The sequence below is a fragment of the Bombina bombina genome, chromosome 4 (assembly GCF_027579735.1).
Source record: "Bombina bombina isolate aBomBom1 chromosome 4, aBomBom1.pri, whole genome shotgun sequence".
Lineage (NCBI taxonomy): Eukaryota > Metazoa > Chordata > Amphibia > Anura > Bombinatoridae > Bombina > Bombina bombina.
This window is the reverse complement of record NC_069502.1, coordinates 810904230-810932023: the sequence shown is the minus strand read 5'-3', so window position 1 is coordinate 810932023 and position 27794 is coordinate 810904230. Positions and strand designations below refer to the sequence as shown.

Genomic DNA, 27794 nt, shown 5'->3' with positions numbered 1-27794 from the left:
ACGTCCTGTAGCTGCACAGGCATTGGATCTTTGGGACGTTGATCCCTCCCACTCTCCATTGTGCTACACGCTGCACGCAGAGGGACACAACGAGAGATTGCCGATTGCGCTCCAGGTAGGCAAGCGAGACTGTTTGCACATTACATTTTTCAAGTGTACTGTCCCTTTAAGTGTATGGCAGTTAAGTACCCATTACTGTGTTAAACATTAGTTGCCTTTGGGGTGAAATAGAATCCTAAACCATGAACTTTTGTCTACAATAAATGTTCTTACAGATGACATTAATACTTACGTAGATGTTAAAACAGAAGATCTGAGTGTAACGTGTCAGCTGGAAGCTCCAATGCAGGAAATGTGTGACAGTGAAGGTAAGTGCACGTGTGTGACGTGTCTTCTGTTTATGAGGTATTTCCTGGTTTTTATAGCTTACTAGTCCTAAAGCCTGTGTACACGTGCCAAAATGCCCATCCACTTGGATCCCCCCTCCCTACTAACCCTTCCCTGTCGCTCTGGACATATTGTTTTTTTTCTGCAGTGCAACGGTCCCACCCGCTCCCTCCCACATATTCTAATGACATGGCTGAGGGACGCAGGGCACAGGTGAGTGTACGTGTGTGACATGGCTGAGGGACCAGGACACAGATGAATGTACGTGTGTCACATGGCTGAGGGGCACAGGTGAGTGTACGTGTGTGACATGGCTAAGGGACGCAGGGCACAGGTGAGTGTACGTGTGTGACATGTCTGAGGGACGCAGGGCACAGATGAGTGTATGTGTGTCACATGGCTGAGGGACGCAGGGCACAGGTGAGTGTACGTGTGTGACATGGCTGATGGACCAGGACACAGATGAATGTACGTGTGTCACATGGCTGAGGGATGCAGGGCACAGGTGAGTGTACGTGTGACACATGGCTAAGGGACCCAGGGCACAGGTGAGTGTACGTGTGTGACATGTCTGAGGGACGCAGGGCACAGATGAGTGTAAGTGTGTGATATGGCTGAGGGATACAGGGTACAGGTGAGTGTATGTGTGTGACGTGTCTGTGGGAAACTGAGCACAGGTGAGTGTATGTGTGTGATGTGTCTGAGGGATACAGGGCACAGGGGAGTGTATATGTGTGATGTGTCTGAGGGATACAGGGCACAGGTCAGTGTATGTGTGTGATGTGTCTGATGGATGCAGGGCACAGGTGAGTGTACATATGTGATGTGTCTGAGGGATACAGAGTACAGGTGAGTGTACTTGTGTGATGTGTCTGAGGGATACAGGGCACAGGTGAGTGTACTTGTGTGATGTGTCTGAGGGATACAGGGCACAGGTGAGTGTACGTGTGTGATGTGTCTAAGGGATACAGGGCACAGGTGAGTGTACATGTGTGATGTGCCTGAGGGATACAGGGCACAGGTGAGTGTACGTGTGTGATGTGACTGAGAGATACAGGGCACAGGTGAGTGTACATGTGTGACACTCACCTGTGCCCTGTATCCCTTAGACACATCACACACGTACACTCACCTGTACTCTGTATCCCTCAGACACATCACATATGTACACTCACCTGTGCCCTGCATCCATCAGACACATCACACACACAGGTGAGTGTACATGTGTGATGTGCCTGAGGGATACAGGGCACAGGTGAGTGTACTTGTGTGATGTGTCTGAGGGATACAGGGCACAGGTGAGTGTACTTGTGTGATGTGTCTGAGGGATACAGGGCACAGGTGAGTGTACGTGTGTGATGTGCCTGAGGGATACAGGGCACAGGTGAGTGTATGTGTGTGACGTGTCTTTGGGAAACTGAGCACAGGTGAGTGTGTATATGTGTGATGTGTCTCACTTTTAGAGCCCCTATTCCCCCTCAATAAAACGCATAGATAAAATCTCTCCTGTTAACTGTGGCAATTGTGATATAACTTATGTAGGAGTAAATTGTAAATGCAATGAATGCAAAAGACTGAAAACGGCTTCAGCACAAGGGTATGAAATATCTCAGTGGTGAAAAGGTTAAACTTACTAACATCCATTATTTCTATTCCTTTTACTCTTTTATTAAATAAATAGAAAATACTTTTGTCTTGAACTATATTAATCCCTTTATATATCTGATGTCTCTATCATATCACTGTGGTACTCTCTCTCACACAGGCAATACAAGTTAAGATAATTAAATGGGCTATAGTGAGATTTTAATAACCAATGGGAAATGCATTTTATTTTCAAAACCTCACAGAACCCTGTAATACGTCTCATATGGGAATTCTGATTGGTTACAATGAGGCTGTATTTGTAGCAAGTAAAGTAACTGATTCCCAGCTAACTCCCTTTACTGCATGACACAGGTTGTATTTACTGTTGTGCTGATGTCATTTCATGGGATGTTTCATCCAGATGTGAGAGCTAGTGATAAAGGCTCAGGTTTATTTAACTTAAATTACACAATATATCACACTAAACTAATTTTTAAATAGAGAACAGGTAAATAGGGATTTATTGGTTAATTCTTTTTTTTTCCAGGTGAAAAAGATGCTAAGATTTCATGTAACACGGAACAAACAGAAGATCAGTGGCTAAGTAATATGCCAGAAGCAGCAGAGCAGGAAATATGTGACAATATAAATACAGGTGAGTGTACGTGTGTAATGTGTCTGAGGGATACAGGGCACAGGTGAGTGTATGTGTTTGATGGTTCTGAGGGACACAGGGCACAGGTGAGTGTACGTGTGTGATGTGTCTGAGGGATACAGGGCACAGGTGAGTGTACGTGTGTGATGTGTCTGAGGGATACAGGGCACAGGTGAGTGTACGTGTGTGATGTGTCTGAGGGATACAGGGCACAGGTGAGTGTACATGTGTGATGTGTCTGAGGGATGCAGAGTACAGGCGAGTGTACGTGTGTGATGTGTCTGAGGGATACAGGGTACAGGTGAGTGTACGTGTGTGATGTGTCTGAGGGATACAGGGCACAGGTGAGTGTACGTGTGTGATGTGTCTGAGGGATACAGGGCACAGGTGAGTGTACGTGTGTGATGTGTCTGAGGGATACAGGGCACAGGTGAGTGTATGTGTTTGATGTTTCTGAGGGACACAGGGTACAGGTGAGTGTATGTGTGTGATGTGTCTGAGGGACGCAGGGTACAGGTGAGTGTACGTGTGTGATGTGTCTGAGGGATACAGGGCACAGGTGAGTGTACGTGTGTGACGTGTCTGAGGGATACAGGGTACAGGTGAGTGTATGTGTTTGATGTTTCTGAGGGACACAGGGTACAGGTGAGTGTATGTGTGTGATGTGTCTGAGGGACGCAGGGTACAGGTGAGTGTACGTGTGTGATGTGTCTGAGGGATACAGGGCACAGGTGAGTGTACGTGTGTGATGTGTCTGAGGGATACAGGGTACAGATGAGTGTACGTGTGTGACATGTCTGAGAGACGCAGGGTACAGGTGAGTGTACGTGTGTGACGGGTCTGAGGGACGCAGGGTACAGGTGAGTGTACATGTGTGATGTGTCTGAGGGACGCAGGGTACAGGTGAGTGTACGTGTGTGACGGGTTTGAGGGACGCAGGGTACAGGTGAGTGTACGTGTGTGACGGGTCTGAGGGACGCCGGGTACAGGTGAGTGTACATGTGTGATGTGTCTGAGGGACGCAGGGTACAGGTGAGTGTACGTGTGTGATGGGTCTGAGGGACGCAGGGTACAGGTGAGTGTACATCTGTGATGTGTCTGAGGGATACAGGGCACATGTGAGTGTATGTGTGTGACAAGTCTAAGGGATGCAGGGCACATGTGAGTGTACGTGTGTGATGTGTCTGACTGTGGAACTCCCACTAAAGTAACCTACAAGTTTCTCATACAATTGTGCAAACATAAATAGCGTTATAACCAAATTTTTCAAAGAACTACCTTGTTATTTGTCAGCTGTGCTAGCCTAGTCCTAAACATGTAAATAAGTCTCCTTTTTACTGGTTGGTAGGCGCCTCCTATGGACGAGTTTACACCGTGCACCAGCAGTGATTGTGTGACATTTATTGTTTGCTGTGTGCTATAGATCATTAGCAAGACCTAAGTTACAATATGGCACCGCACTACGTGTGCATTAGCAGTACATTTAAAAATGCTAGATATATAGTATTGTTTTACCTTTTATATTTACAACCCAGGTACTCATTTTAATTTTCCTTCTAAATAATACATGATTTCCTGAGACTGGTGTTCAGTCCTTTGGGAAATCAAGGGTTAAGTCCTCATGTAGCCACTACAAAATTACTGGCCTCTGGATTTTTGGTCACCCTCTTTGTTTTGTAGAAATTTGTCAGATATCTAACATTTACTTACATTCTATTTGTGTCAAAGGAACATACATTTTATTTTAAAATTAGATTCTTAAAAAGACTAAAAGTGATAACTGTCTGAGACCTCATACCTTGGTTTATTTCGTGCACACAAGCAATAGTTATAAAATGTAGTTTTCTGACTGAAGTAATTCTATTACATTATAATACATTTTATAACATAATTAATTTCTAGACATTCCAGAAATGTTTATTTGCATATGTTCACTAATAGAGTTTATTTTACATATATTTTATATAAAGTGATATTCTGGTCTTCATTACAAGTAAAGAATATCTGGTATAAATACAACAATCTAAAAAAAAACTAAATGCTTTGTGCACACCAGCAATAAGCCTCATGTTGTATATTAAACAAACTTGACCCTCTGCTGTGGTGTAAATGCTCTTAGCCTTTTTAAAGGACCAGTTCACTCAGAAGATAGAGAGTTACTTACCAGTAATAACACCTTATTAACTAATCAAAAAGGATGAATAAAACTAACCATTTTTTTAACTTGTTTCATTCATTGCGAGTCATTAAAGGGCCATGATACCCAAATGTTGAAAGACTTGAAAATGATGCAGCATAGCTGTAAAAAGCTGACTAGAAAATATCAACTGAACATTTCAATGTAAAAAAAGAAACATATTTTACCTCAAAATGTCCTAAGTATTCAAACCCCATTGCAAAGGACTTTTTTTTTTTTTTTTTAAATACATTTCTCTTGCAAGGTGTATCCAGTCCACGGATTCATCCATTACTTGTGGGATATTCTCCTTCCCTACAGGAAGTGGCAAAGAGAGCACGCAGCAGAGCTGTCCATATAGCTCCCCCTCTAGCTCCACCCCCCAGTCATTCTCTTTGCCGGCTCTAAGCACTAGGGTCTCTCTACGGGAGGGTAAAGTGAATGTGGTGTTAGAATTGTAGTTTTATTATCTTCAATCAAAAGTTTGTTATTTTAAATGTTACCGGTTTGTACTATTTACTCTCTAGCAGAAAAGTGATGGAGATTTCTGTTGAGAGGAAAATGATTTTAGCATGTTGTAACTAAAATCCACTGCTGTTCCCACACAGGACTGAGGAGTACCAGAAAACTTCAGTTGGGGGGAACGGTTTGCAGGGTAACTGCTACAAGGTATGTTAAGTCATTTATTTCTAGACAAAACTGAGATAATGCTAGAAGAGACTGACAATATCCCCATGAGGGGTGGGTAAGCTATGTTCACAGACTTAGTATGGAATTGAATGCTTACATATCAGGGCTAATTATGCTGGTTAAAAATCTGTCTTGATGAAGGCCCAGTTCTTAGGGCCGAAACGCGTTGACATATATAGTAAGCTTCTTTTCAATTACTGACTAAGTTTGAATAGCAGTTTTGCACTATGTTATATTTGTTTTATTACAGGTATATCTTTGAATGAATTGATCCCTGAGACATAGGATCCATTTCTGTATTTTATCATCGTTTACACACAGGAATAACTTTTTAGGAGCATCTCTTCACATCTTGTATTCACATAAGGGTCACTTTATAAGTGTGTTATTCACTTTAACACATCCTAAATATTCATTTGGATTATTTTTTCACATTTTTTCCTTTTTCTTTTTTCATTTTTGTGAACACACATTTTTGATTATTCACGCCCACTTCATCACATCATCTTTTCAGGATTTTTTGGATATTCACAATAATTTTTGAAATTTGATTTGAAAACCACTACGTTTTTCTTTTTTACACACTTCATCATTTCACCGTTTATCGAGGGATATATAAGGATAACTGTTTAAAATAGAATCTTCATATTGGACATTCACTCTCTGGAAAGAATTTAAAGTTTGGGACCTAAATATTTATGGACACCTACTCAGTAAATTGATGTTTTTATATATTTATATTTTTTATACAACCATCAACAGCTGTTTTATTGTAATTTATTTTGTGATTAAGATTGTATATTGTTGTGGTTTTTAACCACAATTGTATTGTTTTTTTATATAGATATATGCATATTTTATTGTTAATTTTAAGTGGATCCACTTTTGTATCTTGTTTGTATATTTTAGCTATAAGTAGCTTATAAAATATTTTATATACCCCTATAGAATTTCAATATATTTTTTATTTAAATAATCTTGTCACTACTAGTGTCTTAGCCTTTTAAGAGGCGCTCTGTGTATTTATTTTTAGCACTAATTATGCTGGTTGACACTAATGCAGGGATTTTTTAATTTAGATAAATCATTTGTAAGACACTTGAAAGTCCCTTTGGGTTCTTTTCTGGGGTTATTACCCACATGGCTAACTTTTATTCCCTTAGGAGTGAATTCTTAGGCCTTACAGCTCCGGAGTGGAGTGGGAGGGGCCTAATTTCGCGCCTCAGATGCGCACTTAGAATTGCAGAGAAATTCATGCTGCTTCTCATGGAGGGTCCTGCTGCTGTTTGAGGGCCTCAAGGAAGTTTCCCCCCCCCCCCCAAATATGGTCCCTAAGGGCAGGTAGGGCCACAGCAGTGCTGTGGCAAGGTGCTGTAGTGATTTTAACCGGGTTTTGGCTTTAGGCTGCTCCGGTTTGGGCATTAAGGTGTTAATCGTTTTGATACTAGTGGTGCAACCTTTCTAAGGCTGTAGGTACATACTGTAAAAATTTCAAAAGAATTGATGCATTTTTCACTGTTTTGTAAAATTGTGTGCCCTTTTTATCTCTTAAAGGCACAGTAACGTTTTTTTCAAATTGTGTTTTTTATTTGATTAAAGTGATTCCAAGCCTGTTGGTGTATACTACTAGTCTGTTTATCATGTCTGTCACCAAGGAAAATCCTTGTTCAATGTGTTTAGAAGCCATGGTGGAACCCCCTCTCAGAATGTGTCCCACTTGCACTAATATGTCTATACACTTTAAAGATCATATTATTGATCTTAAAGATGTGGCCCTAGATGATTTTCAGACTGAAGGTAACGAGAATAGTCCGTCCACCTCTCCCCATGTGTCACAACCAGTTACGCCCGCTCAAGCGCTGCCTAGTACCTCTAGTGCGTCTGCTTCTTTTACATTACAACAACTAGCGGCAGTCATGAATAATTCCCTTGCAGCTTTCTTATCTAAACTGCCTGTGTTACCTGCAAAGTGTGATAGCTCTGTTTTAAGAACAGATTATGAGCATTCTGAAGCTTTGGTAGCCTTATCCGATGTACCCTCACAACGCTCTGATGTGGGGGCGAGGGATTTGATGTCTGAGGGAGAAATTTCCGATTTAGGAAAGGTTTCTCATCAGACAGATTCAGATACATTGGCTTTTAAATTTAAACTAGAACACCTCCGCGTATTGCTCAGGGAGGTATTAGCTACTCTGGATGATTGTGACCCTTTGGTGGTCCCAGAGAAATTGTGTAAAATGGACAAGTACCTAGAGGTCCCTGTATACACTGATGCGTTTCCGGTCCCTAAGAGGATTGTGGATATCGTTACTAGGGATTGGGATAGCCCAGGTGTCCCTTTTGTTCCCCCTCCTGTTTTTAAGAAAATGTTCCCCATATCTGACCCCATGCGGGACTCGTGGCAGACGGTCCCTAAGGTAGAGGGGGCCGTTTCTTCTCTTGCTAAACGCACAACCATACCAATTAAAGACAGTTGTGCTTTTAAAGACCCTATGGATAAAAAGTTAGAGGGTTTACTTAAGAAAATTTTTGTTCAACAAGGTTTTCTTCTCCAACCTATTGCCTGCATTATTCCTGTAACTACTGCAGCTGCTTTCTGGTTTGAGGCGCTGGAGGACTCGCTCCAGACGGAGACCTCATATGAGGAAATTATGGATAGAATTAAGGCTCTAAAGCTGGCTAATTCTTTTATCACAGATGCCGCTTTTCAAATAGCTAAGTTAGCGGCAAAGAATTCAGGTTTCGCCATTATGGTGCGCAGAGCGCTTTGGCTCAAGTCCTCGTCGGCCGATGTGTCGTCAAAATCCAAACTTTTAAACATCCCTTTCAAAGGAAAGACCCTCTTCGGGCCAGAATTGAAAGAGATTATTTCAGAAATCACCGGGGGAAAGGACAATGCTCTCCCTCAGGGCAAGCCTTTTAAGGCTAAGAACAAAGCTAATTTTCGTTCCTTTCGTAATTTCAGGAGCGGTTCCGCTTCAGCCTCTCCAGCTGCAAAGCAAGAGGGTAACGATTCACAGCCCAAGGCAACCTGGAAGCCTTACCAGGGCTGGAACAAGGGTAAACAGGCCAAAAAGCCTGCAGCTGCCACCAAGACAGCATGAAGGGGTAGCCCCCGATCCGGGACCGGATCTAGTAGGGGGCAGACTCTCTCTCTTCGCTCAGGCCTGGGCAAGAGACGTTCACGATCCCTGGGCATTAGAGATTGTGTCCCAGGGATATCTTCTAGAATTCAAGGACTCCCCTCCAAGGGGAAGGTTCCATATTTCTCGTCTGTCCACAGATCAGGCAAAGGAAGAAGCGTTTTTACGCTGTGTAGAAGATCTACATACAACGGGAGTGATACACCCGGTTCCACTTGCAGAACAAGGACTGGGTTTTTACTCAAAACTGTTTGTGGTTCCCAAAAAAGAAGGAACTTTCAGACCAATCTTAGATCTAAAACTTCTAAAAAGGTTCCTCAGAGTCCCATCATTCAAGATGGAGAACATTCGGATAATCTTACTTATGATCCAGGAAGGTCAATATATGACTACCGTGGATCTAAAGGATGCGTAACTACACATTCCTATCCACAAAGATCATCATCAGTTTCTCAGGTTTGCTTTTCTAGACAAGCATTACCAGTTTGTGGCTCTTCCTTTCGGGTTGGCCACTGCTTCCAGAATTTTCACAAAGGTGCTAGGGTCCCTCTTAGCGGTTCTAAGACATAGCAGGGGCGCCTGTCCTAGACGACATCTTAATTCAGGTGCTGTCTTTCCAAAGAGCCAAGTCTCACACGGAGATTGTATTGGCTTTTCTGAGGTATCACGGGTGGTAAGTGAACATCAAAAGGAGTTCTCTCTCCCCACTCATAAGGGTTCCCTTCCTAGGAACTCTGATAGACTCGGTAGAAATGAAGATATGTCTGACGGAGGTCAGAAAGTTAAAGCTCTTAGCTACTTGCCGAGTTCTTCATTCTATTCCTCGGCCATCTGTAAGCAATCGGATTAATGGTAGCGGCAATGGACATAGTCCCTTTCGCTCGGATACACCTCAGACCACTGCAACTATGCATGCTCAAACAGTGGAACGGGGATTATGCAACATTACTACTGTAGCTTACATCAATCATCAAGGGGGAACAAAGAGTTCTCTAACGATCACGGCAGTAACCACAATAATCAGGTGGGCGGAGGATCACTCCTGCCATCTCTCAGCAATTCACATCCCAGGAGTAGACAACTGGGAGGCGGTTTTTCTAAGTCGTCAGACTTTTCACCCGGGGGAGTGGGAACTCCACCCGGAGGTGTTTGCCCAGCTGACTCAGCTATGGGGCATTCCAGACTGGATCTGATGACGTCCCATCTGAACTCTAAACTTCCTCTCTAGGGCCTGCGTGGCCACGCAGGACTTGGTATGCAGACCTAGTGGACATGTCATCTGTTCCACTATGGATGCTGCCGATGAGGCAGGATCTTCTAATACAGGGTCCGTTCAAGCATCCAAATCTAATTTCTCTACGTCTGACTGTTTGGAGATTGCACGCTTAATTCTATCAAAGCGTGGTTCCCTGAGTCAGTTATAGATACTCTGATTCAGGCTAGTAAGCCTGTCCCCAGGAAAATCTATCATAAGATATGGCGAAAATATCTTTGTTGGTGTGCATCCAAGGGTTACTCATGGAGTAAGATTAGGATTCCCAGGACATTGTCTTTCCTCCAAGAAGGATTGGAGAAAGGATTGTCAGCTAGTTCCTTAAAAAGACAGATATCTGCTCTGTCTATTTTTCTACACAAGTGTCTGGCAGAGGTCCCAGACGTACAGGTGTCTACTCAGGTTTAAGTGAGAATCTAACCTGTCTATAAGACTGTGGCTCCGCCATGGAGTCTAAATCTAGTTCTTTCAGTTCTTCAAGGGGTTCTGTTTGAACCTTTACATTCCATAGATATTAAGTTGTTATCTTGGAAAGTTTTGTTTTGGTAGTTATCTCTTCTACTCGTAAGAGTCTCAGAGTTATTTGCCTTACAGTGTGATTCACCTTCTATTGGTGTTCCATGCAGATAAGGTAGTTTTACGTTCCATACCTGGTTTTCTTCCTAAGGTTATTTCTTACAAGAATATTAACCAGGAAATTGTTGTTCCTTCTCTGTATTCGAAGAAGGAACGTCTGTTAAATAATCTTGATGTGGTTTGTGCTTTAAAGTTCTACTTTCAAGCAACTAAGGATTTCCATCTTCCTTATTGTTGTCTATTCTGGTAAGAGGAGAGGTCAGAAAGCGACTGTTACCTCTCTTTCTTTTTGGCTGAAAAGCATCATCCGTTTGGCCTACGAGACTGCTGGCCAGCAGTTTCCTGAAACAATTACTGCTCATTCTACCAGAGCAGTGGCTTCCACATGGGCTTTTAAAAACGACGCTTCTGTTGAACAGATTTGTAAGGCAGCGACTTGGTCTTCGCTGCATATTTTTCCAAATTTTACATACACATTTTTGCTTCCTCTGAGGCTATTTTTGGGGAGAAAGGTTTTACAGGCAGTGGTGCCTTCCGTTTAAGGTACCTGTCTTGTTCCCTCCCTTCATCCGTGTCCTAAAGCTTTGGTATTGGTATCCCACAAGTAATGGATGACTGCAAGAGAAAACAGAATTTATGCTTACCTGATAAATTACTTTCTCTTGCGGTGTATCCAGTCCACGGCCCGCCCTGGCATTTAAGTCAGGTAAAAAAAAATTTGTTTAAACTACAGTCACCACTGCACCCTATGGTTTCTCCTTTTTCTTCCTAACCTTTGGTCGAATGACTGGGGGGTGGAGCTAGAGGGGGAGCTATATGGACAGCTCTGCTGTGTGCTCTCTTTGCCACTTCCTGTAGGGAAGGAGAATATCCCACAAGTAATGGATGAATCCGTGGACTGGATACACCGCAAGAGAAAGTAATTTATCAGGTAAGCATAAATTCATTTTTTTTTATTGAAACAAGTATTAATATAACAACACAAAAAGTAAAAACAAAGAACAACATTACGGCTATGTGATATATTAATTAGTGGGTACAAACACAAAACATGCAGTTATAAGAGAGGTATGTAGCAGGTTGATACAGGTGCATGTTTATGTGAATAAGAATAGGCAGAGTGTTGGATGATGTTGGAGATTTTTCGGGAGTTGTATAATATAGAGGTATATTGGAAAGTTATATCAAAGATTATAGTATGAATAGTATTGTTACTGGACCTGTAATGTAAGGATGGAGGAATGCCCCATGAAGTAAATAGAAGTAAGATGAGGGGGGAGGGGAGGGAGGGGGGAGGAGGGTCTAGGAGGGGAGTTTAAGGTTGGGAGTCAAGTCCCAATTTGGGAATTCAGAAAGCCAGGACACCAAATCTCATGAAAGGAGTCAGCCTTGTCAAGGACTTTGTATGAGTATTGTTCCATTTGTCCTATATAGTGAGCTATGGAGAGTACTTGCGAAATGGATGGAGATCTCTCTTCCTTCCAGGATCTAGCTAAAGCTAGTTTCATGGACATGAAAATATAGATTGTAAGGGCTTCATTTGGAGGGTTGAGATTGGGCATCTGCATGTGAAGAAGGGCTACTTCTGGGGTGTATGGTGGGGTGAAGCCAAATGAATGTAGAAGTGTATATATTTTCTTCCAAAGTGGACCACCAGATGTGGAGTGCCGTACCGCTAGTTCCACAATTCCTCCAACATTCGCGGGATTGTGTGTTGAAAATTATGTGTAGTACAATTGGCACAAGATGCCATTGAACTAGAATTTTATAGTGAAGTTCCCATAAGGTGGCGCAGTGTAGTAGTTTTTTGGTTAACATGATTCTAGTTTGCCAAATCTCTGTCAGCTGTAAAACCGATTTCTCTTTCCCATGCGCAGTGTTGTGGTATTTTGTAAGAGGAGTGTTAGTTGGTGAGGAGGTTATAGTGGAAGGAAAGAAGATGTTTGCTATTATGAGCTCTTTGCCATGCAATCTCCCAGGTTGTCAATGGTCTTAGTGACTGTTTAGGGTAACCCCATGCACGTAGACGTGTGCTTAGGCGAAATGCCTCAAAAGTAAGTCTAGAGGGGAGTTGAAATTTAGTACATAAAACAGGATGGGAAAGCCATATGTCATTTTCATAAAAATCTGTCACCCGTAGTATTGTTGGGACCATAAGTCAGGGTGGGAGTCAGAAGAGGGCGCTAGAAATAGTAAGCGCAGGAGATGGATGAGGGGATATGGCCAGATTATGTCTTATCTGGTCCCAGAACTGAAGGGCATGTTTGAATATTGGATGTATACTATCTAGGTCTTGTCTATGATGATTAGGGATCCAAAGAAGGTCAGGGAGGGTTACCCTAGGGGGTAACAATGTTGATTCTAAAAGCAACCAGCCTGGTTGTCGTTTCATCTTAATATGTGTGAGAGTCTGGCTGCATTATAATATGATATTATATTTGGCAGGGCAAGGCCACCCTGTGCAATAGAGTACGACGGGAAGTTCGAGGTCTCTTATCTTTCCACACATAAGTGGTGATCGTACTCTGTAGTCTGTTAAGGACCGTTCTGGGGACGTTGTATGGGATAGACCTGAATAGATATGTGATCTTAGGAAGAAAGGACATCTTAATTGCGGCAATACGCCCTGTCCATGAAATCTCCCGAAATTCTCATGATTCAAGCAGTTTCCTGAATTCTAAGAGTCTGTCTTCGAAATTCTGAGCTACTGTAATTGAGGGGTCTGGACTAAGATGAACTCCCAGGATCCTAATGGAAGTTGTTTTCCATTGGAAGTGGTACTTTTTCTGTAAGAAATTAAGGTCATTCGGGGAAAGATTCATGGGGAGGGCCTCTCTTTTTGAAATATTGAGTTTGTAGAAACTCAGGTTACTGAAACGTTTTAAAATTGTAAAGACTGCTGGTAGTGACTCTCTGGGAGATGTTATAAAAAGAGTGATATCATCTGCATATAGGGAAATTTTGTGGGTATGGGTTCCAATAGAAAGGCCAATGGTTTGAGGATCTTTTCTAATACATTGGGCAAGGGGTTCTATGGCCAGAGCAAACAAGAGAGGCGATAATGGACATCCCTGCCTGGTGCCATTTGTTATATCGAATTTAGGGGACTGAAAACCAACTCCTCGAACTCTGGCTGAAGGATGTTCATAGAGGGCTTTCACTGCAAGAATAAAAGCACTGGGAAACCAGAAAGTTCTCATGACTTCCCACACATAATCCCATCTGACCCTGTCAAACGCCTTTTCCGCATCAAGAGACAGGGCCAGGAAGGGAGCTCCTTTTCTAGAAGCGAAGTGAAGAATATCGAGTATTCGCCTGGTCGCATCAGAACCCTCTCTATCTGGTATAAAGCCTACCTGGTCATTCCCTATGAGCTATGGAATAATTCTTGAAGCTCTGTTAGCTAGGAGTTTGGCGTAAATCTTGGTGTCTGCAAAGGACTTTAAGCAGCAAATCAGTATGTCTGTCTGGGACAGCTAAGGGAGTGAGCTTTCGTGCACACTCATATTATTTCCCTATTCAGTTTAAGGAAGTTTACTATGAAATCTCATGAGAGTTAAGTGAAATCTCATGAGATCACTGTGACGGATACCCCGGCTACCCCGACTGCAGCTGGCAAGTGACCACAGCCTGTAGCCACCCCTGATGCCCGACAGCACCAGTATTCAGGGTCCCACCCTGTGGCAGACTCCGGCTACCCAAACTAGGTAGCTTTGCCAGAGGGTCCTTTCTCTGCCTGGAACAGGCTGCTATGTAGCCCAGGAAAGTGATTTTAGCAGGCACCCACCCAAATAACTAGACATACTAGCATTCAGGTGAAACAGGAACTGATTTTATTGAAAACACACACTCCGTTTATACACACAGCTCATCTTTATAAGACCCTGGACAATCCTACAATTTTCCTGCCCCTCCAGACTGACCGGCACCTCCATAGCAGCCACAGTCCCACAGAATCCCAGTACCTAGGGGTGGTGGCACTTCCATGGTGTCATTTTAAAGCTCTCTGTCCCCAGATGCCACAGTCAGAGTGATTAGTTACTAGGGACCGGAGTTACAGTCTGTTGAAGTTATGGGGTTAGGGGTGTCCAAAACCCCTGGTTCAAAAAGGAGCTCCCCTCCAATAATTTCCCCAGCTCTTGTTCTCCCTAGGGGCTACCAATACCCAAAAGAGCAGAGCAGGGGTAACATTAGCGGGTGTACTGCTGTCCTGTGGCCGACCGGGAGTTCCAGGAGCCCGGCCAGCCTGAGAGGAGTTAGGCGGGTGTCCAATGTGAGGCGGCCGAACGGGAGTTCCAGAAGCCCGGCCAGCCTAGGAGGGTTTTCCCGGTCATAGACCAGCTCTTCTCTTAACAAGTTTAACTGTCTCCTCCCCCAGGAAGGGGTTCTGCGTAAGGGGAGGGAGGACGACTACCTCTGCTCCCAGGAGATGGCTCTGCCGCTGGGGAGAGAGACCAACTGTCTCCTATCCCTGCTCCTGGCTTTGCCGCTGGGGAGAGAGACCTACTGTCTTCTCTCCCAGGGAGGGGTTCTGTGTAAGGGGAGGAAGGACGACTACATCCGCTCCCAGGGGATGGCTCTGTCGCTGGGGAGAGAGACTGACTGTCTCCAATCCCTGCTCCTGGCTCTGCCGCTGGAGAGAGAGACCGACTGTCTCCTCTCCCAGGAAGGGGTTCTGTGTAAGGGGAGGGAGGACGACTACCTCCGCTCCCAGAGGATGGCTCTGCCGCTGGGGAGAGAGACAGACTGTCTCCTCTCCTGGGAAGGAGTTCTGCCGCTGGGGAGAGCTATCAGCATCCTTTTCTCCCTGCAAGAGGTTCTGTGTAAGGGGAGGGAGGACGACTACCTCTGCTCCCAGGGGATGGCTCTGCAGCTGGGGAGAGAGACCGACTTTCTCCACTCACAGGAAGGGGTACTGCCGCTGGGGAGAGTTATCGACATCTGTTTCTCCCTGCAAGGGTTTTTGTGTAAGGGGAGGGAGGACGACTACCTCCTCTTCCTTGTTTACCAGAGCTACTGCAGGGGCTGGGCAGAGGCCTGCGGCTCTCTGCCCTGTTGCCAGCGCTTCTGCTAGGGTGGCCCCCTGGTCCAAGACCATAAGCTTGGAACCAGACTGCTGATCAGGATCCAGCAGCCCTGGTTCCCATTTTCTTTGTTGCCACTCCTCCACAGTCGAGTTCCATGAATCCCAGAGGGCTGCACCCCAGATCTGTATACCCTTGGCACGCTGCCTTGTATTCCTTGAACAGTGCCTCTTCCTGTTCAATTATAAAATCCAGATCGTCTAGTAGCCAGGATTCCTTTAAGAAATACAGCAGTTCCTCTTGGAGCCCAGAGATATCCTCCAGACTTTGGTCCGTCTCGCTCCCAAACTGTGGGTCCTCTGTCCTTTTTGTAAATTGTAATCCAGGGCCGCCGAAGCCAAATCCCTCTGTGGGGGAGCCATCCTCCAGCCATGGCTGCACTTACATAGTGAGCCATTGGAGGGCCCGATAGCCATCCTCCACCCACATCTCTTGCTGGATCAGTCTATGTAGAACAGCTAGCCATTCCTTCTTTGGCTGTTTTCCCAGGAAAGACACTCTCACAGTCTGCCGAACCAGGAACTCGTGGGGAGGACTTTTCCACTGTCCCGCTCCTGTGGAAGAGCCTCTCACCAGAGGTCCCGGCGGATCAGGTCCCTCTGTTCCAGCACCTCCTGTTGGTAAATAGGACCGTCCAGCTGGGCCAGCGACTCCTGTACTCTCCTTAGAAATTTGACTTCCGACTACTGTGGCCCTTCTCCTCTTTAAGCAGGAATCGTGTGGAAGAAGCAGATCCCACCGCTGCCAGCCAATGTGACGGATACCCCGGCTACCCCTACTGGGCAGCTCCGCCAAACGGGTCCTGCTTCCTCCCTGCCGACTGCAGCTATGTAGCTGGCAAGTGACCACAGCCTGTAGCCACCCCTGATGCCTGACAGCACCAGTATTCAGGGTCCCACCCTGTGGCAGACTCCGGCTATCCAGGCTAGGTAGCTCTGCCAGAGGGTCCTTTCTCTGCCTGGAACAGGCTGCTATGTAGCCCAGGAAAGTGATTTTAGCAGGCACCCACCCAAATAACTAGACATACTAGCATTCAGGTGAAACAGGAACTGATTTTATTGAAAACACACACTCCTTTTATACACACAGCTCATCTTGATATGACCCTGGACAATCCCACAATTTTCCTGCCATTCCCGCCCCTCCAGACTGACCGGCACCTCCATAGCAACCACAGTCCCACAGAATCCAGGGTGTCATTTTAAAGCTCTCGGTTCCCAGGTGCCACAGTCCAAAAATCAGTGTGATTTGTTACTGGGGACCGGAGTTACAGTCCGTTGAAGTTATGGGGTTAGGGGTGTCCAAAACCCCCGGTTGCTAAAGGAGCTCCCCTCCGATAATTTACCCAGCTCTTGTCCTTCCTAGGGGCTACCAATCCCCAAAAGAGCGGAGCTCTGGGGCAAAGGACTGCTGGAGCGACCAGGGGTAAAATTAGCGGGTGTACTGCTGTCCTGTGGCCAACCAGGAGTTCCAGGAGCCCGGCCAGCCTGAGAGGGGTTAGGCGGGTGTCCGTTGTGAAGGGGCCAAACGAAAGATCCAGGAGCCCGGCCAGCCTAGGAAGGTTTTCCCGGTCATAGACCAGCTCTTCTCTTAACAAGTTTAGAACACAAAAACAAGCCAACAAAAAGCAAACGCAAGCTTCCAGAGATTGTGGTTGCTCTGAAGAGCCCAAAACCACTGAGAAACAACAGGGGTGAGGTTGTAGGGAGATGGGGGGTAGCCTTAGCTGTCTGGTATCCGTGACAATCACAGTAAAAGGGTTCATGACCTCCGCACTGCTGATGCTGATTGGCTGCTGTTCATTTCTTAATTTTTTTTATTTTTTTTTTACCTGCAGCTGGGCAGCAGCTGAAGTATATTTTTTTTACACAGAACTTACTCTGCTTAGCTGAGGAAATTGTGAGGTAAAATATATTCTTTTTGTACATAGAGATGCTCAGGTGATATTTTCCTGTCAGCTTTTTACAGTTATACTGCATCAGTTTCAAGTGATTTAGCATATGAGTATTATGTCCCTTTAAGGTTGATGATCCTGAAATGCCCTGATAAAAGGGCCTGGCAACAGTGCTATATTAGCCGGCCCCATGACCAATGTGCAATTTTATAGTATGCAAAATATAGTAATTTTGCAGTGCGCATGTGCAATCTGCATCTGAATGATGGTGTGCGCGTGATGCCGTGGGCGACCTTGTCTAGCTATTTTAGAGGCTGCTACAAATTCACTGCATGAGTGAATGTGTCCATAAACAGCAAATCACAACTGTGTTGCAAATCTCCACATTTATTAGGTTGTACATTAAAGTGCCCTTAAAGTGAATGTAAATTTTGATGCTAAAGTGCCCGGTTTTTAAAACTTCGATTAAAAACAGGGGCACTTTAATTCATCAAAATTTCCATTTCACTCCTGTTGTGAAAAAAAACTTACCTTTTAATCTTCACAGCAGCTCCAGCTTCCTCCACCCATCTCAAAGCCTCTTCCTGGGTATAAAATGAGGCATCCTGCTTCCTCCAATCACAGCAGTGAATCAGACACTGAATCCCCCGGGGGGGAAGCTGTGATTGGAGGATGACCTGTCAATCATTTCTAACATCAGAAATGGCTTGTGAGACCGGAGGAAGCTGGAGCTGCTGTGAAGTTTAAAAGGTAAGTTTTTTTTGTCACAACAGGAGTGAAATGTAAATTTTGATGAATTAAAGTGCCCCTGTTTTTAATCAAAGTTTTGAAAACCGGGCACTTTAGCATCAAAATTTACATTCACTTTAAAATGATCTGTTTGTGTACAACACTGTGAATGAGTAAAGTATATGGAAGCAGCTTCAGTATTTGTTGCGTTGAGCTAAACTCTCATGTTTCTTCCAATCTCCTGCACTGTTGATGTTCACCCATTGTCCGGTTCCACATCACATGACCAGAACTTAATATTCCCCAAACGCAGATTCATAAATAAATAAAGTTTACAGAGCAGCACCAAAATTTAGATTTTGAAAACACTGTGGACAATTACTGCACTCTGGAACAAAGCTGTTACATTTTAACATAATTCTCCCTGGGTAGTGAGCATATGATGACTATGGTACTTGCTACAAAACAGAAATCATTGTATCTGAACTTCTCACCTCTCTATTTGTGCATTCAATGTCTGTATTTCTGCTGTCAAGCAGGCTGTGAGAATCTCTGTTTTGTAGCAAGTACCTTAGCCATTACATGCTCACTACCTAGTCTTGTGTATCATGTTTCTGCTGTCAAGCAGGCTGTGAGAATCTGTTTTGTAGCAAGTACCTTAGCCATCATATGCTCACTACCTAGTCTTGTGTATCATGTTTCTGCTGTCAAGCAGGCTGTGAGAATCTGTTTTGTAGCAAGTACCTTAGCCATCATATTCTCACTACCTAGTCTCACCGTATCATGTTTCTGCTGTCAACCAGGCTGTGAGAATCTGTTTTGTAGTAAGTACCTTAGCCATCATATGCTCACTACCTAGTCTTGTGTATCATGTTTCTGCTGTCAAGCAGGCTGTGAGAATTTGTTTTGTAGCAAGTACCTTAGCCATCATATGCTCACTACCTAGTCTTGTGTATCATGTTTCTGCTGTCAAGCAGGCTGAGAGAATTTGTTTTGTAGCAAGTACCTTAGCCATCATATGCTCACTACCTAGTCTTGTGTATTATGTTTCTGGTGTCAAGCAAGCTGTGAGAATCTCTGTTTTGTAGCAAGTACCTTAGCCATCATATGCTCACTACCTAGTCTTGTGTATCATGTTTCTGCTGTCAAGCAGGCTGTGAGAATTTGTTTTGTAGCAAGTACCTTAGCCATCATATGCTCACTACCTAGTCTTGTGTATCATGTTTCTGCTGTCAAGCAGGCTGTGAGAATTTGTTTTGTAGCAAGTATCTTAACCATCATATGCTCACTACCTAGTCTTGTGTATCATGTTTCTGGTGTCAAGCAGGCTGTGAGAATCTGTTTTGTAGCAAGTACTTTAGACATCATATGCTCACTACCTAGTCTTGTGTATCATGTTTCTGGTGTCAAGCAGGCTGTGAGAATTTGTTTTGTAGCAAGTACCTTAGCCATCATTTGCTCACTACCTAGTCTCACCGTATCATGTTTCTGCTGTCAAGCAGGCTGTGAGTATCTGTTTTGTAGTAAGTACCTTAGCCATCATATGCTCACTACCTAGTCTTGTGTATCATGTTTCTGGTGTCAAGCAGGCTGTGAGAATCTGTTTTGTAGCAAGTACCTTAGCCATCATATGTTCACTACCTAGTCTTGTGTATCATGTTTCTGGTGTCAAGCAGGCTGTGAGAATCTGTTTTGTAGCAAGTACCTTAGCCATCATATGCTCACTACCTAGTCTTGTGTATCATGTTTCTGCTGTCAAGCAGGCTGTGAGAATTTGTTTTGTAGCAAGTACCTTAGCCATCATATGCTCACTACCTAGTCTTGTGTATCATGTTTCTGCTGTCAAGCAGGCTGGGAGAATTTCTGTTTTGTAGCAAATACCTTAGCCATCATATGCTCACTACCTAGTCTTGTGTATCATGTTTCTGCTGTCAAGCAGGCTGTGAGAATCTCTGTTTTGTAGCAAGTACCTTAGCCATCATATGCTCACTACCTAGTCGTGTGTATCATGTTTCTGCTGTCAATCAGGCTGTGAGAATCTCTGTTTTGTAGCAAGTACCTTAGCCATCATATGCTCACTACGTAGTCTTGTGTATCATGTTTCTGCTGTCAAGCAGGCTGTGAGAATTTGTTTTGTAGCAAGTACCTTAGCCATCATATACTCACTACCTAGTCTTGTGTATCATGTTTCTGTTGTCAAGCAGGCTGTGAGAATCTGTTTTGTTGCAAGTACCTTAGCCATCATATGCTCACTACCTAGTCTTGTGTATTATGTGTCTGGTGTCAAGCAGGCTGTGAGAATCTCTGTTTTGTAGCAAGTACCTTAGCCATCATATGCTCACTACCTAGTCTTGTGTATCATGTTTCTGCTATCAAGCAGGCTGTGAGAATCTCTGTTTTGTAGCAAGTACCTTAGCCATCATATGCTCACTACCTAGTCTTGTGTATCATGTTTCTGGTGTCAAGCAGGCTGTGAGAATCTGTTTTGTAGCAAGTACCTTAGCCATCATATGCTCACTACCTAGTCTTGTGTATCATGTTTCTGTTGTCAAGCAGGCTGTGAGAATTTGTTTTGTAGCAAGTACCTTAGCCATCATATGCTCACTACCTAGTCTTGTGTATCATGTTTCTGCTGTCAAGCAGGCTGTGAGATCTGTTTTGTAGCAAGTACCTTAGCCATCATATGCTCACTACCTAGTCTTGTGTATCATGTTTCTGTTGTCAAGCAGGCTGTGAGAATCTGTTTTGTAGCAAGTACCGTAGCCATCATATGCTCACTACCTAGTCTTGTGTATTATGTTTCTGCTGTCAAGCAGGCTGTGAGAATTCGTTTTGTAGCAAGTACCGTAGCCATCATATGCTCACTACCTAGTCTTGTGTATTATGTTTCTGCTGTCAAGCAGGCTGTGAGAATCTGTTTTGTAGCAAGTACCTTAGCCATCATATGCTCACTACCTAGTCTTGTGTATCATGTTTCTGCTGTCAAGCAGGCTGTGAGAATTTGTTTTGTAGCAAGTACCATAGCCATCATATGCTTACTACCTAGTCTTGTGCATCATGTTTCTGGTGTCAAGCAGGCTGTGAGATCTGTTTTGTAGCAAGTACCTTAGCCATCATATGCTCACTACCTAGTCTTGTGTATCATGTTTCTGGTGTCATGCAGGCTATGAGAATTTGTTTTTTAGCAAGTACCTTAGCCATCATATGCTCACTACCTAGTCTTGTGCATCATGTTTCTGGTGTCAAGCAGGCTGTGAGAATTTGTTTTGTAGCAAGTACCTTAGCCATCATATGCTCACTACCTAGTCTTGTGTATTATGTTTCTGGTGTCAAGCAGGCTGTGAGAATTTCTGTTTTGTAGCAAGTACCTTAGCTATCATATGCTCACTACCTAGACTTGTGTATTATGTTTCTGCTGTCAAGCAGGCTGGGATAATCTCTGTTTTGTAGCAAGTACCCTAGCCATCGTATGCTCACTACCTAGTCTTGTGTATCAGGTTTCTGGTGTCAAGCAGACTGTGAGAATTTGTTTTGTAGCAAGTACCTTAGCCATCATATGCTCACTACCTAGTCTTGTGTATCATGTTTCTGCTGTCAAGCAGGCTGTGAGAACTTGTTTTATAGCAAGTACCTTAGCTATCATATGCTCACTACCTAGTCTTGTGTATTATGTTTCTGGTGTCAAGCAGGCTGTGAGAATTTCTGTTTTGTAGCAAGTACCTTAGCTATCATATGCTCACTACCTAGTCTTGTGTATTATGTTTCTGCTGTCAAGCAGGCTGTGATAATCTCTGTTTTGTAGCAAGTACCTTAGCCATCATATGCTCACTACCTAGTCTTGTGTATCATGTTTCTGGTGTCAAGCAGGCTGTGAGAATTTGTTTTGTAGCAAGTACCTTAGCCATCATATGCTCACTACCTAGTCTTGTGTATCATGTTTCTGGTGTCAAGCAGGCTGTGAGTATCTGTTTTGTAGTAAGTACCTTAGCCATCATATGCTCACTACCTAGTCTTGTGCATCATGTTTCTGGTGTCAAGCAGGCTGTGAGAATTTGTTTTGTAGCAAGTAACTCAGCCATCATATGCTCACTACCTAGTCTTGTGTATTATGTTTCTGGTGTCAAGCAGGCTGTGAGTATCTGTTTTGTAGTAAGTACCTTAGCCATCATATGCTCACTACCTAGTCTTGTGTATTATGTTTCTGGTGTCAAGCAGGCTGTGAGAATTTGTTTTGTAGCAAGTACCTTAGCCATCATATGCTCACTACCTAGTCTTGTGTATCATGTTTATGGTGTCAAGCAGGCTGTGAGAATCTGTTTTGTAGCAAGTACCTTAGCCATCATATGCTCACTACCTAGTCTTGTGTATCATGTTTCTGCTGTCAAGCAGGCTGTGAGAATTTGTTTTGTAGCAAGTACCTTAGCCATCATATGCTCACTACCTAGTCTTGTGTATCATGTTTCTGGTGTCAAGCAGGCTGTGAGAATCTGTTTTGTAGCAAGTACCTTAGCCATCATATGCTCACTACCTAGTCTTGTGTATCATGTTTCTGGTGTCAAGCAGGCTGTGAGAATTTCTGTTTTGTAGCAAGTACCTTAGCCATCATATGCTCACTACCTAGTCTTGTGTATCATGTTTCTGCTGTCAAGCAGGCTATGAGAATTTGTTTTTTAGCAAGTACCTTAGCCATCATATGCTCACTACCTAGTCTTGTGCATTATGTTTCTGGTGTCAAGCAGGCTGTGATAATCTCTGTTTTGTAGCAAGTACCTTAGCCATCATATGCTCACTACCTAGTCTTGTGTATCAGGTTTCTGGTGTCAAGCAGACTGAGAATTTGTTTTGTAGCAAGTACCTTAGCCATCATATGCTCACTACCTAGTCTTGTGTATCATGTTTCTGCTGTCAAGCAGGCTGTGAGAATTTGTTTTATAGCAAGTACCTTAGCTATCATATGCTCACTACCTAGTCTTGTGTATTATGTTTCTGGTGTCAAGCAGGCTGTGAGAATTTCTGTTTTGTAGCAAGTACCTTAGCTATCATATGCTCACTACCTAGTCTTGTGTATTATGTTTCTGCTGTCAAGCAGGCTGTGATAATCTCTGTTTTGTAGCAAGTACCTTAGCCATCATATGCTCACTACCTAGTCTTGTGTATCATGTTTCTGGTGTCAAGCAGGCTGTGAGAATTTGTTTTGTAGCAAGTACCTTAGCCATCATATGCTCACTACCTAGTCTTGTGTATCATGTTTCTGGTGTCAAGCAGGCTGTGAGTATCTGTTTTGTAGTAAGTACCTTAGCCATCATATGCTCACTACCTAGTCTTGTGTATTATGTTTCTGGTGTTAAGCAGGCTGTGAGAATTTGTTTTGTAGCAAGTACCTTAGCCATCATATGTTCACTACCTAGTCTTGTGTATCATGTTTATTGTGTCAAGCAGGCTGTGAGAATCTGTTTTGTAGCAAGTACCTTAGCCATCATATGCTCACTACCTAGTCTTGTGTATCAGGTTTCTGGTGTCAAGCAGGCTGTGAGAATTGTAGCTGCAGTGATTTCTCTCCCAGTCTAGCGGTTTTATTACACAGCCTGTCCCAGTCTCATCAATTCTATAAAGAGGTTTTGTGCAGTCAACATTCTAATGTTTATTTTTTTTTATTTTTTTATTTTTTTTATAGATTGTTTTTATTGGTGTTTTAAACAATCAAACAATACAATATAGTAAACAATACAATAACATGTCTGTTACAATATATTTAGTCTCAGTGATTGAAATTGTCACAAGTTTGAGTCCTATCCTTTTGAAGTTGAAAGCCTTCCAGTGCTGATCATAAAATTAGAAGTAAGGTAGGAAGAAAAACAACACAGTATAAAGTAATACATCTCCCTCCACCCTGCTATATTGAGTTGTCTCGGGTCTGAGCCATAAACACAGGTCTAGCGGAGTCCCAATGGAATTTGATGTCTAGAAAAGTGTCAAGTCTTTGGGTTTTAAAGAAGCCATATTCTTCTAGTACTAGTGTGTCGTCAGTATAAGTTATCAGCTCCTTCCATGTGGGGGCTACTGAGCTCTTCCACTTTCTAGCAATTTGTGTTTTAGCCGAATTGATGATGAACTGTATTAAACGTTGGCGCAAATAGTCTACTTTCCTTGGCAACAGATTCAGTATTGCTATGGTAGGTATTAGTTGGAAGGGGGAGTTGAGAATAGTTTGTATCAGGGATTCAACATGAAGCCAGAAGGGGCGTATTACAGGACAATCCCACCACATGTGTAGCATTGTTCCTTTTTGCTCGCAACCCCTCCAGCATTTGTCTGAGGTAGTGGGGTATATACTTTTTAACCTAGTGGGTGTTAGGTATCATCTTGATAAAATTTTGTAATTCAGTTCTATCATCTTTGTTGAAGTGGATGAGATTTTGGTGTAGTGGAAGATGTACTTCCATGTCTGCCTGTCTAATTCAGTTTTCAGTTCTAAGTGCCATTTGCTTGTAAAAGTCGGTAAGTCTGTTATGTGTTGAGCCAGTAAAAGAGACTTGGTTAACGATAGGGAGTGTCTAAGTGTATTATGTGTCGTGCAGTTTGTTTCAAAAGGTGTTAATGGTCTGGTCCAGTCAGAACTGTGTTCAGATGTGTCCAGTAGGTGTATTAGTTGTTTGTATTTAAGCCAGCTAGAAAATGCCCCGTTCAGGTATTGTTGTAGGTCTTGACGCGGTTTCACTCTTTTGCCTGTCAACAGTTTATGTAAAGGAATTGTATGTCCTACTTCTGGATGTGCTGATGTGGGCTTTGTGAAATCCAATCCTCCTAGAAACTCAGCATTTGGAGACATAGGCGACATAGGGGATCTATAGGTGAAAATGTGGGGTTGGGTTTTAATGATTCTATTCCAGTTTTCAAAAACACTACTGTAGAGGGGGTATATGCTTTTTGTATCACTTCTATAGGATGAGGGTAGCCAGCATAAAGTTCCAGCGTTCGGGATTTGTAATATGTGTGAGTCTATAGATACCCAGGCTTTGGTCATAGAGTTCCTGTGCCAGTCGAGTATTCTCTGGAGACTAATCGCCCTATAATAGACGTCTAAACAGGGGAGACCCAGTCCACCCTCTCCCTGCTGCCTATACAGTGTCGCTTTGCTAACTCTTGGTTTGACCGAACCCCATACATACTTGTTTAGAATGCCCTGAAGTCTACAAAGGAACGGAGTGGGTATCTTAATGGGAACTGTCTGCATGATATATAGGATTCTAGGTAATGTAGTCATCTTTAGAGTCTGAATCCTGCCCCACCACGAGAAGGGTTTTTTGGACCATAAGTTTAGCTCAGTTTGTGTGGAATTGAGTAAGTTTGAATAATTAAGCTGGAAAAGTAATCTGTGGTTTGGTGTAAGGTGAGTTCCTAGGTATTTTAATGCAGTGGTTTGTAATTTATAAGGAGTACGACTTACAAGTATATCTAATTCAGATTTAGGGAGATTAATATTCATCATTTCGGATTTGGTGTAGTTTATAGAAAAGTAGGAAAGGTCTCCAAACTTTTTAAATTCACGTGTGACTGCTTCCAGAGAGGTAAGTGGAGAGGCGAGAGACAAGAGGACATCGTCCGCATAAAGTGACACTTTGTAGTTATTTCCCCCTAAAGGTATCCCTTCTATTTGCTCGTTTTCTCTAATACATGCTGCCAGCTAAGGATAAACAACATGGGAGAGAGAGGGCAACCCTGTCTTGTCCCATTGCTTATGTTAAGGCTATCTGAGAGGAGGCCATTTATCCTAACTTTTGCAGTTGGTGAGAGGTATAGTGCCCCAATTCTGTTTATTATTGTAGTCCCAAACCCAAATTTTTGTAATGTGGAGAAAAGAAAGTCCCAATTTAGGCGATCAAAAGCCTTTTCGGCATCTGTAGATAGGAAGACAGTTTTAATGTTATTGACTTTTGCGTATTCCATCAGCTGGAGTGCCCTGATGGTATTGTCTCTTGCCTCTCTCCCCCCCACAAACCCCATCTGATCTGCGTGTACAAGTGTTGGTAAGATCGGGTTTATGCGTGATGCTATAATTTTGGCTAGGATTTTAAGATCAGTATTTAAAAGCGAAATGGGCCTAAAATTAGATGGAGAATCTTGATCTTTTCCAGCTTTGGGAATTACTGAGATATGTGCTTCTTTCATTAGCATTGGGAGATGTCCTTCCTCATCTAAAGTGTGGAACAAGGATAGAAGGGGTGCGACTAGTAGATCTTTGAATGTCTTATAATATTTATTGGTAAGGCCATCCGGACCAGGGCTTTTCCCCGATGGCAGGTCCGATATGGCTTTCAGAATTTCATGTGCAGTAATCGGTGAATCTAAGCTCTGCCTTTGTTGTTCGGAGAGCGAGGGAACCGATATCGAGTCTAAGTAGGCTGTAATATCTTGTTTATTCAGGGGTGTTTTAGAGGTTGATAGGTTATAAATATGATCATAATATTTCCTGAAAGTTTCAGCGATATTTGGGCTATCATGAATTATGTGTCCATCTTTATCTTTAATAGAATATATATGGTTCAGTGAAGCTTTCTTACGTAGGGCTTTAGCTAACAGTGGGCCGGATCTATTGCCTCCGTGGAAATAAACTTTTTTAAGGGCGAGGGCTCTTTTATGGGCTGCTCTTTGTAAGTAGTTGTTAACTGCAGTCCTGGCCGCCGTTAGGTTATCTAGTGTTGTGTCGCTGCTGGGGTTAAGTTTATGTGCGTTTTCTGTTAGCTGCAATTGTCGAGTGAGGTTATTGTATTCTAAGTTTTGGGCCCTTCTTTTCCTTGCGCTGAGCTGTATAAAGCTGCCCCTAACCACTGCCTTGTGGGCTTCCCATAACGTGCTGATGTTGTCTACAGAATTTGTATTGTGTCTGAAATATTCTTCTATTGTTTGTTTAAGTTTTGTGACTAAGTCTGGATCATGCAATAAGGATTCATCTAGTCCCCATACAGTATGTCGTAGAGGTTTATTTACCCAGTCCAGTTCTAGACTAATCGTTGAGTGATCCGTCCATGCAGCCGCATAGAATTCTGTATGTGATGCTAATGTCATGGTATTATGATCTACAAGGAAATAATCGATCCTTGAAAAGGATCTTTGTGTATGTGAGTAGTGTGTGAATTCTTTTTTCTGTGGGTGTTGCAGTCTCCAGATATCAACTAGGGTGTTTTCACGTAGGCAGTCAGTTATGTTTTGTGGGTTGTAATTACTTCAGGTCTTTTTGTTAGATGAACTATCCATCCTTGGGTTTAGTGTTACGTTTAAGTCACCTCCTACCACCACCGCGCCAGATTGTAATTCTAAGATTTTATTACTGGCTCTTCTTAAAAATTTAAACTGGCCTGTGTTAGGGGCATACAAGCACGCAAGGGTTACTCGCGTGTTAAAGAGGAGTCCTGTGAGGACAAGGATTCTCCCCTCCGGGTCTTCAAATTTATTAGTAAGTTGGAAATGAGTGTTTTTATGGAACAGGATGCCGACTCCGGATACTTTCCTTAGGGGGTGGGAGCTAAAAAACCCTACAGGGTATTCTGGGGATGAAAATCTTGGGGGGTCTCTCCCCAAAAAATGGGTCTCTTGAACAAA

At 43.3% G+C, this 27794-nt stretch overlaps 1 protein-coding gene across 3 annotated transcripts in view; it reads left to right on the top strand.

Annotated features, from left to right (window-relative positions):
- Positions 1 to 27794, top strand: part of LOC128657073 (oocyte zinc finger protein XlCOF7.1-like) — a 176132-nt gene that overhangs the window by 99650 nt on the left and 48688 nt on the right. For all 3 annotated transcript variants that reach the window (XM_053711304.1, XM_053711303.1, XM_053711305.1), the window contains exons 8-9: positions 276 to 368; positions 2522 to 2629. In XM_053711304.1, the coding sequence (XP_053567279.1) occupies positions 276 to 368; positions 2522 to 2629 (201 nt within the window). The remainder of the gene's footprint in view (positions 1 to 275; positions 369 to 2521; positions 2630 to 27794) is intronic.